This window comes from Nicotiana attenuata, chromosome 3 (assembly GCF_001879085.1).
Source record: "Nicotiana attenuata strain UT chromosome 3, NIATTr2, whole genome shotgun sequence".
Classification (NCBI taxonomy): domain Eukaryota; kingdom Viridiplantae; phylum Streptophyta; class Magnoliopsida; order Solanales; family Solanaceae; genus Nicotiana; species Nicotiana attenuata.
Genome location: NC_031991.1, coordinates 70,519,279 through 70,534,771, shown reverse-complemented (window position 1 = coordinate 70,534,771; position 15,493 = coordinate 70,519,279). Strand labels below are relative to the sequence as shown.

The window sequence follows — 15,493 nt, the reverse complement described above, 5'->3', positions numbered from 1 at the left end:
TTTTTTAATTTTTATTAAATATATATTTACTTAAAAAAATTTAACAAAGTAAGATTGACATATTATTCATGTAACAAAAAATCCCGAAAAATCCGACAAAACCGAACTAATTTAAACAGATATAGTTGGTTTGGTTTGAATAAAAATCGAACTAAGTCGGTCCATGTACAACTCTAATATTATCCATCTATAGTTTAAGTATAAATGTTTACATAAATTTTATAAAATGACAACTACACGAGAAAGCACCTAAACTATAATAGATGAAACACGCAATCAAGAAGTAATCCATTTCTTAAGAAATACATGACATATTGATTCACAAGATTTAGTTTTTTTTTTTTGGTTAATGGAAGTTAGAATGTTGGGAAAAGATATTTTGGTCTAACTCTTCTTTTAACCGTTTTCTCTTGGGGAAAAAGGAGTAACATATTATATAATACTCGTTCCGATCCGCTCTAATTTATTTTTTAGTTGTTCACACGTTGAGAAATCCATCTCTTAACATTAATTAACAATATAATTATGTCCGAAACAAAACAAAAACAAAAAGAAAAAGGATAACCCTAGAAAATAAGTTAAATAACACTCATATTTATTGCGGAAAGGAGGCAAATATTAAAAAATATAACAAAAAGGTAAACCATCGAACCGTTCATCGACCTCGGCTAATAAACCCTCTCGTCTTCCGCCAACTGACGGGTTAGCAGTTCCATTGTCAGAGGTAGGAGAAAATCTTGCTTTTGTGTTTCAGAAATATTTCCATTTCTAAGTTCTAACCATTCCGAATCTTTTTCTTTATTGGAGGTAAAGTTGCAATTATCCCAAATTTTACCAACGTCTTTGATCTAATTACGACAAATACTTTCCCGTCGTCGCTGCTACCGTTACAGGTTCGTAAATTTTGACCTATTATGGTCCTATTTACTGATAGTTAGAAGAAACAGTTGGTATATTTTCCCCTGCTGCAACTACATTGCACTTATTTTGGCTAACTTGATAGGTGCTCCGTTGACCCATTCTACTAGATTAGTAAAAGCTAAAAACTTAGAATGTTCTATGGAGCTGCATTTTGTGCATGTTCTATTTTCAGCTATATTTTTAAATGCATCACAGTTAGTAGTAATTATATTTTTGAATGCATCACAATTGGCTGCGTCGATCTCAGAGTTAGGATTCGCGGAACAAAGGGAAGAGAAGGAGACTAGAATCAATGACGACGCCGATGAGATCGCCGAGATGGGGTTATGTTCGAATAATAACAGGAACCATTTTCGGAGGCATACTTGGATTCTATGCTATGCATCGTGCTGAACTCAAGTACAAGGTTTTCTGATCTTCTTCGTTTTATAGGTTCAATACTTCAATTATTTTTAAGCATAAGCACAATTATCTGTATAAATCACTGTAATTTATGATTGTAGGAAATGTGGAACGAGAGATTGAAGAAATATGAAGAGGAGCTCAAAATGAAGCAAAGTACGGAGACGCATACCCCCACTGAGTTGTTGGAAGACCCTCTTCCGAAATAGGTACTATTCTTTTCATTTTCTGTTGCTTATAGCTTAGATAAAGTTAGGAAATTTCAAGCTTATGGAACTTACAAAATCTGTAGTACAATGACTTTAGGATACATTGTTTGGACGGTCATACAACTCAAGAGTCTTAATTAGGGCTTGATCAGCAGAAAGTTTGACGATTGTGAACTACTCCGACCCCGGTAAAAGAACCAACAGTATGAGTAAGTGCAGGCTCATGTTAATCCTAGTAACCGGATTCTCTTTTGTGTGTTGGGTTTTTGTGGCCAGCATAGTCTTTTGGTTCATTAAGATCCAGGAAAGAAAAGCTTTTCGGCCTCACATTTACATGGCCTCAACTAGGTGATATCCACTAGTTGAGAATAGGTTTTAGACTTGGTAGAGAACTATCAATATTATTATCACTATTATTTATATATATATTTATCTTATTTTCGTTCACTTCTATTTTATTTTGGTATTGATGATGATATCAGTGTAGCTTAATGAAAGAAGTGAGGATTCATATTGGCGACTCTAACTTGTTCGGGATTGAGGTGTAGTAATTTTTTTTTTTTTTTGAAGTAAGGTATTTCATTATAGGCATCAAGAAGATGCAAAAGGTTACAATAGAAAACTTGGTTAACTTTTAGTACAAAAAACTATTCTAGATCAGGGAGTTAACCAAGAGCAAAAGGTAATGGTTACTAAACCATTGAGAGAGAGCTAATGAAATCTAAGAGGGGGATAATATCATTTACAGGGGAAATGTTACTCCAGCTGAAAAGACTCATCAAACATTTAGACCTCAGGTGACAGTTGGAAGTTGAAATGCCATCAAAACATCTACGATTCCTCTCTGTCCATATACACCAAAAAATACAAGCTGGGATCATTTGCCAGATCTTCTTGATGGATCTATCAACTTCCCAGAGGCTCCAGCTAACTGCTGCATCCCTAATGTTCTGAGGGGCTGTCCAACTGATTCCAAAAAGAGCAAGGAACATGTTCCAAAGATCTGCTGCCACTGTACAGTGTAGTGTAGTAACAGATGGTTAATCGACTCTGAGTTGAGCAGACATCTAGCACTATTTGCCAACTGAAAATTCCTTCTGCACAGGTTATCCTGGGTCAAAATAGCTTCCTTGAGGGTTGTCCAGGAGAAGCACATTACTTTTAGGGAGTTTTGTCTTCCATATCAGATTCCATGTCCAATGTTCAATCATATCATTAGATGCACTTAGTTTACTATATCCTGCCATCACTGTGTAGATACCCTTTTCAGAATTGCCCCACCTTAAGCTGCCTGAGACTTGAGGATTCACTATGGCTTCTTCAAGTACTCTGTATAGGTCAAATAACTGATTTAGCTCCCAATCCTGCATGTTTCTTCTGAAGTGGGGATCCCATGTGTTCCCTACTCTATTTTGGGCTATTGAAGAGTTAGGGTCAGAAGCAATCTGATAGAGGCCAGGATGTGAATCTTTTAGAGGTTGATTGTTGAGCCATCTGTTCTTCCAGAATTTAATGTTGTTGCCATTCCCAATCTTGAAGGATACCTCATGAAAGAATGCATCTTTCAGATTGTTGATGTGCTTCCATGGGCCAACTCCATGTGGGGCTCTGCTTTGCTTGGTGCACCACCGGTCTTGCACCCCATATTTGGCATTAACTACCTCTTTCTAGATGCTTGTTGTTTCTTGAGCATACCTCCACCACCATTTCATGAGTAGACTCTTGTTGTGCTTGGTAAGGTCTTTGATACCCAGACCTCCTTGTTTTTTTGGCATGATCACTTTTGGCCACTTTACCCGATGGAATTTATGGCCTTCACTATTTCCTTCCCATAGGAAAGTTCTCCTGATTTTGTCCAGTTGTTTCTGCACCTTGCTTGGCATAGGGAAGAGGGACATAATGTAAATGGGAATACTATCTAAAACACTGCTAATTAGTGTCAATCTTCCACCCATGGACAGATACCGCATTTTTCATGTTGCCAATTTTTTCTCCACTTTCTCTATTACTCCATTCCAGATCTCTGTTGCTTTGTACTTTGCTCCTAGAGGAAGGCCTAAGTAAGTTGTTGGAAAAGAGCCTATGTTACAGCCCATTATGTTTGCCAGTTCCTCCAGATTAGGTACTTCATTCACGGGGTAAATCATGCTTTTCAACATATTGATGTGCAACTCTGAGATTGCTTCAAATAGTAGTAGTGTCAGGTTTAGAAACTGCACCTGAGATCTCTCTGCCCCACAGAAGATTAAAGTATCATCTGCATAAAGTAAGTGAGTAACTGTGACTAAGGTAGCTGCATTGTTTCCCACCCTGAACCCTTCAATCCACTGCATTTGCTTTGCCTTGTCTAGCATTTTACTTAGACCCTCCATGGCTAGGATGAATAAGAAAGGGGACAAAGGGTCACCCTGTCTAATTCCTTTTTGCGGAGAGAAAAAGCCTACTGGAGATCTATTCACAAGAACTCAGTACTTGATAGTTGTGAGACCGTACTTTATCCATTTGATCCATCTTTCCCAAACCCCATAGCTTTCAACATTGAAATTAGGTAGGACCAATTGACTTTGTCAAAAGCCTTCTCAACATCTAGCTTGCAAAGAATTCCAGGAACCCCTCTTTTCAGTCTGTCATCCAGCGGTTCATTGGCTACAAGTGAGGCATCTGTGATCTGCCTATTCTTCATAAATGCACTTTGCTCTCAGAAACTAATTTCCAAATTATTGTCTTCAATCTCTCAGCTAGAACTTTGGCAATAATTTTGTAGATACTTCCAATGAGACTGATAGGTCTAAAGTCCCGGAGTTCTATTGCTCCCTTCTTTTTGGGAACAAGAGCAATGAATGAAGCATTACAGGATCTAACCATATAACAGTGTTGATAAAAGTGAGTGAGAGCCCCCATAATATCATATTTGATAAAAGTCCATGCTTTTTGGTAGAAAGCCATGGTAAATCCATCAGGACCTGGACTTTTATCAGGTGCACATGAGTTTATTGCTGCCAGCACTTCTTCCTCCTCAAAAGGTCTTTCAAGCCATACTTTTTCAACTGATGTTATGCTGGCCAAACCTTCAAAGGTCGCAGTAGGTCTCCATTGCTCATTCTCAGTGTACAGGTCTTGGTAAAATCTTAAGATTTCAGCTTTGATTTCATCACTGTCTTCGTTTAATTCATCCCCAAGCATTAGTTTATCTATACAGTTGTTTCTTCTGTGAGAGTTGGCCACTTTCTGAAAATTTTTTGTGTTCCTGTCTCCTTCTTTGAGCCACAGGCACCTAGATTTTTGTCTCCATGACACCTCTTCCGCCTTTGCCATCTTTTTCAACTCCAGCTTTAAATGCATTGATAGTTCCTTTTCAGCCTGAGACATGAGTGTATTTTCTGTTGTTTGCTCCAGCAAAGCTAAATCTTCCAGAAGTCTGTTTTTTTGTGCTTCCAATTGACAAAAGGTTCTATTCCAGTCTGTGATGTCTTTTTTCAATCTTCTTAGCTTTTGCACTAATATGAAGTTTGGACTGCCCCCAATTGAGTAACTGTGCCACCATTACTCAATTTTGTCCATAAAACCTTCTACCTGGAGCCACATGTTTTCAAATTTGAAGTAGGAAGGGTTGGCTTGCCAATCACCACATTCCAGAAGTAGAGGCCTATGATCTGATTCAACTCTTGGAAGAGCCAGCTGCTTGATAGCTTTAAAGTTGTCATTCCGTTCTGGTGATATTAAAAATCTATCAATTCTGGAAGCTTGCAAGGAATCCTCCCCCCGAACCAAGTGTAATGAGCTCCTTGGAGGGGTAGATCGATGATGCCCAAGTCTTGGATGATATCTGTAAAAGTTTTCATAGCCCTGGACCTTCTAAAACAGTTGTATCTTTCACTTTCATATCTACAAACATTGAAGTCTCCTCCTATGACCCATTGATCCTCCCAGATGCCTCTGATAGCTGCAAGTTCGTGCCAGAAGTTCTCCTCTCTATGTTGTTATGTGGACCATAAACCCCTGTGAAACACCACCTGAAGTCTTCTTGTGAGCTTTCAAGCATACAAGAAATAGTGTAGAGACCTTGATGTACTCCCATGTTGGACCATTGCCTTTTATACCAAAGCACAATGACTCCACCGCTTCTCCCAATTGAATTCAGAGCTGCCCATTCGACCCATCTGTTGCCTCAAACTTGTATGATCAAGAGAGGTGACCAGTCTTCTATCTTTGTTTCTTGTAAGCAAACTATATCTGCTTTCCATTTGTGAATTAATGACTTTATTGTACTCCTTTTTTCTGCTTCATTGAGACCCCGCACATTCCAACTAAGAATTTTGATCTTCATCCAGAGGATGCTTTGTAATACCTTGTAATACCTGCCCCTAACCCCTTCCTTCTTGCCATCAGAATTCATTCCCCATTTCAATCTTTCCAACTCTAATGTTTGCTTCTTCTTACCCTTTGAACTCGCCTTGATTAAAGATTCCTGCTTATGGATTTGCTCCTGTCTTTTTTGCTCCATGCGCAAGACCATACCAAGAATCTCATGCTCAAACCCCGAAAAATGGATTCCAAATGCCTTGCATGCTTTGACCATCACTGATTTGGTCCATCTAGAAGTTTCTATAACTGTTGGAGAACTGATTGGTTGCATACTAGGGGAACCCAGATCATACCAAGGGAGGGAGAGAGTGTCACAAGAAGAGACATTAGCTTCAGAACTACTCACTGATTCGAATTGCTTTAGGAATGGCTGTCCAGAATGATTAACTTCATCTCTTCTGCCTCATCATCTGCATCTGATGTTGTGTCACAAGCGAAGTCTCTGGCCAACTGGACTGCTCGTAGCCCTTCTAAGGCTTCTATATCAGCAGTGATGGGGTTGAATTGATTTGCAAGAGTGATAGGGCTGTTTTTATTAACACATGGGTCTATTAGAGGCCCAATAGCCCGCCATTTCGCAGAAGGTCATTTTGCTTTTCGTTTGGTCTTTGGGCCTCTTTTGTAATACACTTGGTCTATTTTTTGGCACATATTTTGACAGCCTCTTTGCCTAACTTATTATTTACAAGTTGGGTTGGTCCACGTGGCGGGTTGGCCCAAGTTTTCTTTTTTACCCCATTTGAATTAAAGTGTCTCGGTCGTCTATGCTGCAGGTTATGAACCGAAGGGTTTTCCCCTGTCTTCTTCGATAAGCTCGAGGAAGCGAAGGCCGGAGGTAACTTCAACCCTACTTCCACCATTTTTCCTTTCTCTGAAGCTGCTACAGCATCTCCGTCCGCAATAATGTTAGATATTTGGTCCTCCAGAATTGAGATCTTGAATCTCACACCATCAATCATCAGTTCCACTTCCTTTGGGGGGACTTCGGCTTTGCTTTGGACACAAATTCTAGCCCACTAAAAATGAGTTCTGTGCTTAGTGTCTTCATCCACATCAATAAAGCCTCCACAGAGCTCCCCGATATGACGAAAAGAATTTGTTGTCCAGCCATGCAATGGGATACCAAATGCTTTGACCCATCTTTGCCCAGTTTCATTCTCCATCGGAAAAGACCCATATTCCGGCGACCACCATTCTAGGGATAGGCGTCTTCCATTCCAGAACCAATCACCTGCTTTGACTCTGGCTGCTTCTTGTTTGGAAGGTAGTTCAAAAAGAAATTTGTTGTGAGCAATAGGGGTGATTCTGAGGCCGGTTGTCACTTTCCACCTTGTGAGAAACCATTTCTGTATGACTTCAGTGTTGGGACTTGAGTTGAAGGGATCATTGAAGCAGCCAACCAAGCATTTTGCTAAAAAATCTTTTGCTCCACCTAGGGTTTTATCATCCTCCTGTTGTAGAGGCCATTTCGAGATTTCAGCAGCAGCTATGAATGGTCTTCTTTTCAGATATGTAAATTCCTTGTATTTGTAATTTGAAGCTTCCACAAGAAAGTTTAATATTTTCCCTGCTATGTCTCCCCATCCCTTATTTTGAACAACTTCTGGAATGATAATTGCTTTCTTCCTGTCCCCTACCCATACTTCAATTCTGAGATATCTGCCATAGTTGTTGTAGTTCTGATAGACCGTATAGACATAAGCTTGAATCTTCCTCCCCCATCTTCTGTAGAAATTCCCATAACCCCGTGAAGCTTGTTGCATTTGCTCATATACCCATCTCAAGTTTTCTTCGTCAATCTGAATCTGGCTTGTGAATCTATGACCACGTTCTATCCATACATACCATCTGTCAGTTCCCTCACTATCTTCAATAAGATCAAAAGGATTTATCGCCTGGAATAAAAAAAGATTTCCTCCCCATAGAGGGAGAACACCGGAGAGGTGACTCGCCGGAGAGAGGAGTTTAGAAAGAGAAAAATACAGGTGGCACATTTCCCGTCAAATCATTACAATTATTAGATTTATTAGAGGTGTAGTAGTTGTTGTTGCTGTTGTTGTTTACATGGCCAGACACTCATTGTCAGTCTCATTCACTAACATTATGTAATAGTTGGACATACTGTCTACACAAACACACATTATTTTATTTGCAAGGAAAAAGAGATGCTTCTTACATCATTTCTTCCAGGGGTATTTCCAAAAGAAATCACGGCGTAAAACCTTTGACTGAAGTTAAATGGTGAATGGGTGCATCAATTGATTCAAGTTTCATTATTTTGCCCTTAAATGTGTGGTATTCATCTTATGTGGGTTTTTCTTCTGGATGAACTCTACTTATAAAAGGGAATAAATATTCATGTCATTTGTGTGTAAAATACCTGGGATGGGAAGGAGCTGAAGTAGAGTAGAAATGGGGAAAGAGAACAGGAGGAGGATGATAATAAATCAGGAGTCAGGATATTGATAAAATGAAGAAAGTAAAAGTAAAGTAAGGTCCCTTCCAAATTCCTTTGATTAATTTCCATATTATCTTACTTCTCAAAAACATTTCTGTGATTTTTGTGTAACTCATCTCCTTTCCAATTACTCGTAAATGTAAAATCATTGTATTGATTTAAATCTAATCCAGAACTACTTGAAATGCTAGCATCTCCATCTAAATCCTTTTTTTTACAACTGAAAATTGCGTAGGAAGAAAGCCGAGTGTGTTTGCTTTTAGCCTTGCCTTCCCTAGCTTGTAGCCCAGGTCATTTTTATCGCTTCAAATTGTTAGTTGCAGTTAGCTGTCTTTGTTGTTGATTGATAGAAATGACTGGTGCAGGTATGCAAATCTTCGTGTAATTTTTCAAAGGCGTGATTGAGTTTCAACCTCAACTGTTGTTTATATCTCTGAAGAGGTAGACAGGGAAAAGCAGAGATGGTTGCTGCTATCATGTGAAGAGATGATCATAGAGAACACCCCCCCCCCCCCCAACCCACCCCACACACAGGGATGTGTTTTTGTGAATTATGTTATTTGAAGTGAGATCCTTGGAGAGGAAAATAACGTTTAACTTATTCCGCGCCCCCGCCCAAATTTTTCCTAGCCGACCTTTTTCCCCATGCAACTCCTCTTTTTTGCCCATGGATTGGCTTAAATTTAAGTGATAAGTGAAGTTCTGGGTTTTCTGCTTTGGTAAAAGTTGATTCAAATTTTCCATTTTACTTTCCTTTGATAGTGCTAGTCTGCTAGACCATTCTTGTTCAATAGACAAGCATTTTCACCAAGTACTCTCATCAGTGTGCTCTTGAAACCTATTTTCTAAGAGAGAATCGCACAAATCATGTATCTCAAAGAGGCAAGTTACCTTCAGATTTCTTATGCTCGTTATGCCTCTTTTTGTACATAAACTGCATTTGGTTCTTCCTTCTAATCACCAGGAAAACACAGCTTCATTTAAGTGACATGGAATAATTTTGGAAGCTGAAATTATAGACAAAGAGGAGGGAGAGTATTGTTATGATAACCTGTAAAAAAAGCGAGTTAATCTTCGTTGAATGATGTTGTTCAATCAGCCAATAGTGATTTATGTTCAAAGGTCCAAGGCTATTTTTTGTTCAGGAGGCTATTTTAAATGCAAAAATCAAAGTTTTATTGTGTGCCTCACACAACTAATGTCAGTTGTGTGAGGCTCTTTTTTCTCTCACAAATTTGTGGATCCTAATCTTAGAGCCTGTTTGGCCAAGCTTCTAGGATGCCAAAAGTACTTTTTTGGTCAAAAAAGTACTTTTTGAAAAATTTAAGGTGTTTGGCCAAAATAAAAAAGTACTTTTGAGCAGCAGTAGAAGCAGTTTTTCTGCTTCTGGGGAGAAACTAAAAATTCTAACTTCTTCCAAAAAGCAGAAGTAGAAAGTTAATTTATTCAAGACAAAAATAACTTTACAATAAATTTATATTTTTCAAATTATCCCTCATTAATTTAATTTTCCTTTTCCTTTTCCCTTTCCTTTTATTTTATTTTTGCTATACATTTATTCTCTTTTTTATTTTAATTACATTTTTATTCTCTTTCTCCTATTCCTAAGAGTAGATTTTAAATTTATATTGAATGATGTATTTTGACATATTTAAATTATGATTTAAATAATAAGTGATACTAAACACTCAATATTACTCCCTCCGTTCCAAAATAAGTGATTTTTTTGGATGTTTTCACACATATTAAGAAATTCACCTTTTAGCATTAATTAGCAATTAAATTGACTATATTAACCTTTACTATCTCACATAAGCACTCCTAACACATACTCCACCACTATTTACTCCAAGGGCAATGTAGGAAAAAAATAATTAATTCATTCTTGAAATCTGGAAAAATCACTTATTTTGGACCACAAAAAAAGGCCAAAAAATTACTTATTTTTGACCGGAGGGGGTATTGTTTTGGAATAACTATATTCTATTAATGAGAATTTTTAATTTATATTTATTACTTTACATTTTATATTTTAATGGAATTCTTTTCTAAAAAATGTTTAAATTTATTTTTCTTTTCTAAATAATACTAATCGCAAATCGAACCCTTACTGTCCTTTTTCGTAATTTGATACTTAAAAGTGCTTTTTTAAAAGATTGGCCAAACACAATGAGCTTGCAAAAAGCACTACTCAAACAAATCGGCCAAACACAAATTACTTACTTGGGCAAGTGTACTTTTTCATAAAGCACTTTTGAATAAAAGCGTTCTTCAAAATAAGTAGTTTTTGAAAGCTTGGCCAAACGGGCTCTTATACTTCTGAGTCCATAAAATCTGGATGTACAAAACTGTGACACAAAAAAACATGTCTCATATAACTATTGTTAATTGTATGAGATACAAAATAAAATTTTCCCAAAAATCAGGACTAGCGGATCTAAGTAATTATCCTCAAAAAAGATTGTAACTCTCATTCAATTTTACATGTGTCAATCAACACGTAGATATAGTTGTCAATTTATATTACCAAAAGCAACACAAAAGCTTTATCCACACAATCCTACAGCTTGTATTATTATTTTATATCATTTAGTTTTACTTGACAAAATATTTTTAAAATGATCTAAAAGATAATATTACATTAATCTCGAAGGAAATATTAAATGAAGCACATATACTCGTGGAAAATATTTTTATAAAAAATGTTCTCTTTTATACCAAATGCGATAGCATACACATATGCGTGCCCCAAATTATGTTTTATTGCTGATTCCGCAGCAGCTTACAAAGAGAAAACCGGTTACTTTAATTTAATACAGCCTATCTACAGACTACAATTGCCCAAAGTCCAAACAATAAATATTGTAGTAGTATAATTTTTTTTTTTATCATTACTCCCTCCGGTCCAAAATAAATGATTTTTTGGTCTTTTTCTTGTGGTCCAAAATAAGTGATTTTTCCATATTTCAAGAATTAATTAATTACTTTTTTCCTACATTGTACTTGGAGTAAATAGTGTTGGAATATGTGTTAGGAGTGTTTATGTGAGATGGTAAAGGTTAATATGATCAATTTCATTGCTAATTAATGCTAAAAGGTAGATTTCTTAATCCGTATGAAAACATCGAAAAAATCACTTATCAGTAACACTTTACATTCCTTGAATCATGACACAATAGGGGGAAACGAAGTGCATTTGGCATTTAGTGAAGGGGCAAAGTGTCCTAACGAAATATTAGAGGGAGTCAAATTTTGAATGTCGAAAAATCGTGAACCCCGTAGCTTACAGCTTCCTCTATAAAATAAAAGCGCGGCAAATTAAGAGAGCATCCACATAACACAAAGGAAGGAGCGAGAACTGAAGCAATGGAGGACTCAGGTGCAATTCTGTGTCAGATCTCTTCGTTCAAGGATATGCTTGATCAGGTGCTTCAGCTTTATCTCATTCACTGTGTGTGCTTGTGTGTGTATTGGTGTATTTATCTGTGTATAATTATATACTATTTGTGTATGTCTATGTGTGTTTGTGTGTGATAGGTGAATCACATGGTTTAAATTAGCTTATATTGTTGGAATTTCATTTAGGTAAACGAAGAAATTGAGGCGAACATTCAGGCAACGAGAGAGATTGAATCACAAATAGTGAAGTGTACGGAAGTCGAAAGCGCTTTGGCTGCTCGAGAATCGGAGCTGATGAGAACTGCATATGCACTGCAATTTGAAATCGATGGATTGATGAGAGTTTATGGTATTTATGTTAGAGTATAGTGGCTTTGCGCGGCATTTTAATCTGTTTCTTCTTTTTTTGGTAATTCATTTTTTGTGCTCAGCTGTCAAATTACTTGCTTTCAGTTTTTTTTTTACGCTAATATTACGATCTTCTGATTTACTACCCTAAATATGAGCCTAAAACTAAATGTAGAACTTCCAATAGTATCAGTTGTTTTGGGTTAAAACAATACATGAAACATATACATAAAACTTTTTCTAGACTGTTTTAAGTGGTGGTGAACTGGTGATTGACTTTTATTCTCATTACTTTCCATTTTCCTCTGAATTCTTGTCTTTGTTTTTAGCTGGTTCAGAGACCTCTCTCAAACATTTGGACGAAAAGATTTGTTGTCTAAGAACGAGACGTGACGAGATACTTATGAGTATGAATAACAGAAGGTGCTATTCTTAAACTATGTGATATTTTATGTGTGGAAATGCAAATGACAAGAGTTTATATATCTTTAATAAGGGGCAGCCTCTTTCTGTTGACAAATTCCATATCTCAAGATAACTGTTACTGAATCTTTAGCATTGACTTTTGCAGGGATGCATTCATGGCGTCGTGCCTGGCTTTTCAAAATGAAGTTTCTGTAAAAGATAATGATGAAGTATGCACTTTGCTAGCAGAGAAAGAGCTGCTACAGAATGAAGTTCATAGTTTAAACAAGAAAACCAAAGCATTGGAAAGTTCAACAGCAGCTTTTGTGGAAGAGGTTCTCGAAGATCTTCAGCACACAACGTCTGGTAACTTTCTCTTCCTGTTAGTTACGTTTCTATCTTCTATCTTGGTATCATTTCTGCTTTTTGTTGTTGTTCTATCCTTCATTTTGTGATATAATGTCAATAGCTCTTATAGCCTCTTCTTTCTTTTTCGTCTGGGCTTCTGTTTTACGTGTGAACAGCTTGAAATATCATTGCTCTATTTATCAACAACTCTGCAAGAACTTTAAATTGTGTATGCTTGGTAAAAGATACAACAATTGGTGTTTCATTTCAAACTCTTTCGTTGTTCTAAATTGGAATTTGATGTGAATCACAGCTTTAGACGTTGAAATAAGAAGTGGCAATATTGAGAATGAGAAATTGCTCAAAGATATTGATGAAATAAAGAAAACTTTGTCTTCACTTATGTTGGCCAGAACGCAGGAGATGGTAATCCTCCTCTGCTTTCCTTTCAAGCTTTCCGTTTAGTGCCATCTCTGACTCTTTTGTAATTTTGTCCCACATCCTTAGCAGGTGTCCGGAACTGGTAATGTTTTTTCATCCGCTGACCAGTGATAGCTGTTCAAGTCACTTGTATGCTGAAGTTAGCCATACATGAATTTGTCAACATACAACAATAACAACAACAAAAAACTCAGTGTAATCCCGCAAAGTAGGATCCTTACCCCTACCTTGTGAAGGTAGAGAGGTTGTATCTGATAGACCCCGGCTCAGGGATCTGTCGACGGATCACTTCTAATAATTCTAAAAGCTTTCAGCTCCAAACTTTCATAGTAGTTCAATGTGACAGAAATAATGCGTTTGAGTACAAATTTGAAAGAGGAACACTTGGCTCAGATTGAATCAGAAGTCATGCTTTTGACACCAGGTGAGCTTTACAATCTCAACAGCTGAAGTGCGTTACAGTTTTAAATACGAGCCTCCGCCCACGTGGGGCATTAGAGATCTATCAGGATTGTGGCACTTTGCAATGGGACTTTTTGTTAGCCAGATAAATGAGACTAGTTCTATCTATACTTCAAGAAATGAGTGGTTGCGGAGATGAGAGTATATATATTATCTATCTGTAATTTAAGTATAAACTGTGCTTAAATAAACTTTTTCTTTTGTGGTTAATGGAAGTTTGAATTTAATTGGAAAGAGATACTTTTGACTTTTTTAACCCTTTTTCTTGGTGGAAAAAGAGTAGCATATTATATACTAGTACTAGTATTAAGTAGTATCACACCGTAGAGATTCTATGATATATGATACCAAATTTATTTGCCTCCAAAAACATTTAAGACAGACATAGAAGGGAACTGCAAAATGTAATATATGAGCAATAGTCTTCTGCATCTTGCTACCATATATGACTAATTGATCTGCCAGTTCGTTTTGCTCCCTATAGTCATGTTCAATCAGTGGATCTCCGAGCTATTTCAGTAGGGACATGCAGTCATGAATAGCGTTAAAGTAATGTAAAATGATCACCTCTTTAGAGTCATCACCAATGGCGTCAATTCACAATCAATATTCACCTCGAGACCATAAACTAGTGCTAATAGTTATGCCTGGCTGTTCCAATATAATTAAAAGACAACCCGGTGCACATAAGAGATGCTGCTTTCGCGCAAGGTCCGAGGAAGGGCCGCACTCCAAGTGTGTGATGTTGACAATCTACGTTAATTTAAGTATTAGTGGATGCTTGCACGGTTCGTAGATTTTGTATTCAATTTCCTTTGTAGGAGTTTTAAGTGAACGCTCTATGTGTATTTAACTTTAGTACTAGTCTTAGAATACGCGCGATGCGTGTGTACTGTTACGCGGCGCCTTCCTGAGATTCCTTGGAAGGGCGACGTAAGGCTAGGCAACTGATGTCAGTGCAGTTGCTGTCCGCCAATTGAGATCCCCTCCGTACGCTAGACGAGATTGTCAGTGCCGTACGGGAAAACCAATGTCAAGAGCAATTGAGAGAACAGAAATGAGAATTTAGAATGAAAGAAAGCTTGATTGCATTAATGAAAGCTATTACAGAAAAGCAACGCGGTGTCGAGGGGGAGAGACACCAGTACAAGGAATTGCTTGCTTGCTAGAAAGTTTTTGATTGCTTGATCCCCCCTAATAGTACTTAAAAAAAATAATCCAAAGTTACAGGAGTAGACTTGATTAAGCTAGAGAAACATAATGGAAGTACATGAAATAAAACTACTCTATATTTACAATGAAAATGACTTAGTCTTCTATAAGGCAGCAGCAGGTCCGTTGTCAGCAGCAGTGTCTTTGGCATCACGGTCTGCGCGCGCGGCGCTGTTGGCTTCTGCCTGCGGCTTGGCGCTCACGAGGGATATCGGTGGGGCGACAGAGGCACCTGCGCGCTTGTCACTTGACGCGGCCAAGACCACGGGGCTGTCCGTGGCGCTAGGCATTGGGAGGTTCGCTAGGACGCCACGGGACGCGCCCAAGGGGTCATGGGGCATGGCTGGAAAGCCGCCCATGACATTCTCCCCCACCTGAGTTGGCGACGCCCTCGGCGCCTTACTTGCAAAATAATCTTCAATGAGGCTCTTGTAGGCTTTGAGGTTTGTTCCCCTCTCCCAAGTATTCTCTTCTGCATCACAGCCTTGCCATTTCACCAAAAACTCTTGGTGATCTTTCCTTG

The 15,493-nt window shown here is 37.8% G+C and overlaps 2 protein-coding genes and 1 long non-coding RNA gene across 3 annotated transcripts; all 3 read left to right on the top strand.

The window, feature by feature from the left end:
• On the top strand, nucleotides 616-9,089 carry LOC109224063. Its single transcript, XR_002067689.1, has 5 exons — nucleotides 616-724; nucleotides 808-893; nucleotides 1,169-1,327; nucleotides 1,425-1,532; nucleotides 8,721-9,089. It is a non-coding gene; the product is annotated as an uncharacterized LOC109224063 (long non-coding RNA).
• LOC109224486 lies at nucleotides 11,714-12,538 on the top strand. Its single transcript, XM_019389063.1, has 3 exons — nucleotides 11,714-11,781; nucleotides 11,941-12,103; nucleotides 12,432-12,538. Exons 1-3 carry the CDS (start codon nucleotides 11,722-11,724, stop codon nucleotides 12,536-12,538), a joined length of 330 nt encoding a protein of 109 aa, XP_019244608.1. The 5' UTR covers nucleotides 11,714-11,721.
• On the top strand, nucleotides 12,570-13,829 carry LOC109224062. The gene is made up of 2 exons (XM_019388610.1): nucleotides 12,570-12,873; nucleotides 13,169-13,829. Exons 1-2 carry the CDS (start codon nucleotides 12,684-12,686, stop codon nucleotides 13,318-13,320), a joined length of 342 nt encoding a protein of 113 aa, XP_019244155.1. The 5' UTR covers nucleotides 12,570-12,683; the 3' UTR covers nucleotides 13,321-13,829.

Excerpts from the sequence above, each read along its gene's own strand:
- LOC109224062 (XM_019388610.1), top strand. The coding sequence starts at position 12,684 with ATGGCGTCGTGCCTGGCTTTTCAAAATGAAGTTTCTGTAAAAGATAAT. Across the intron at positions 12,874-13,168 it reads TCTTCAGCACACAACGTCTG|CTTTAGACGTTGAAATAAGA; the intron begins GTAACTTTCTCT and ends TGTGAATCACAG.
- LOC109224486 (XM_019389063.1), top strand. The coding sequence starts at position 11,722 with ATGGAGGACTCAGGTGCAATTCTGTGTCAGATCTCTTCGTTCAAGGAT. Across the intron at positions 11,782-11,940 it reads TCAAGGATATGCTTGATCAG|GTAAACGAAGAAATTGAGGC; the intron begins GTGCTTCAGCTT and ends AATTTCATTTAG. Across the intron at positions 12,104-12,431 it reads TGGATTGATGAGAGTTTATG|CTGGTTCAGAGACCTCTCTC; the intron begins GTATTTATGTTA and ends CTTTGTTTTTAG.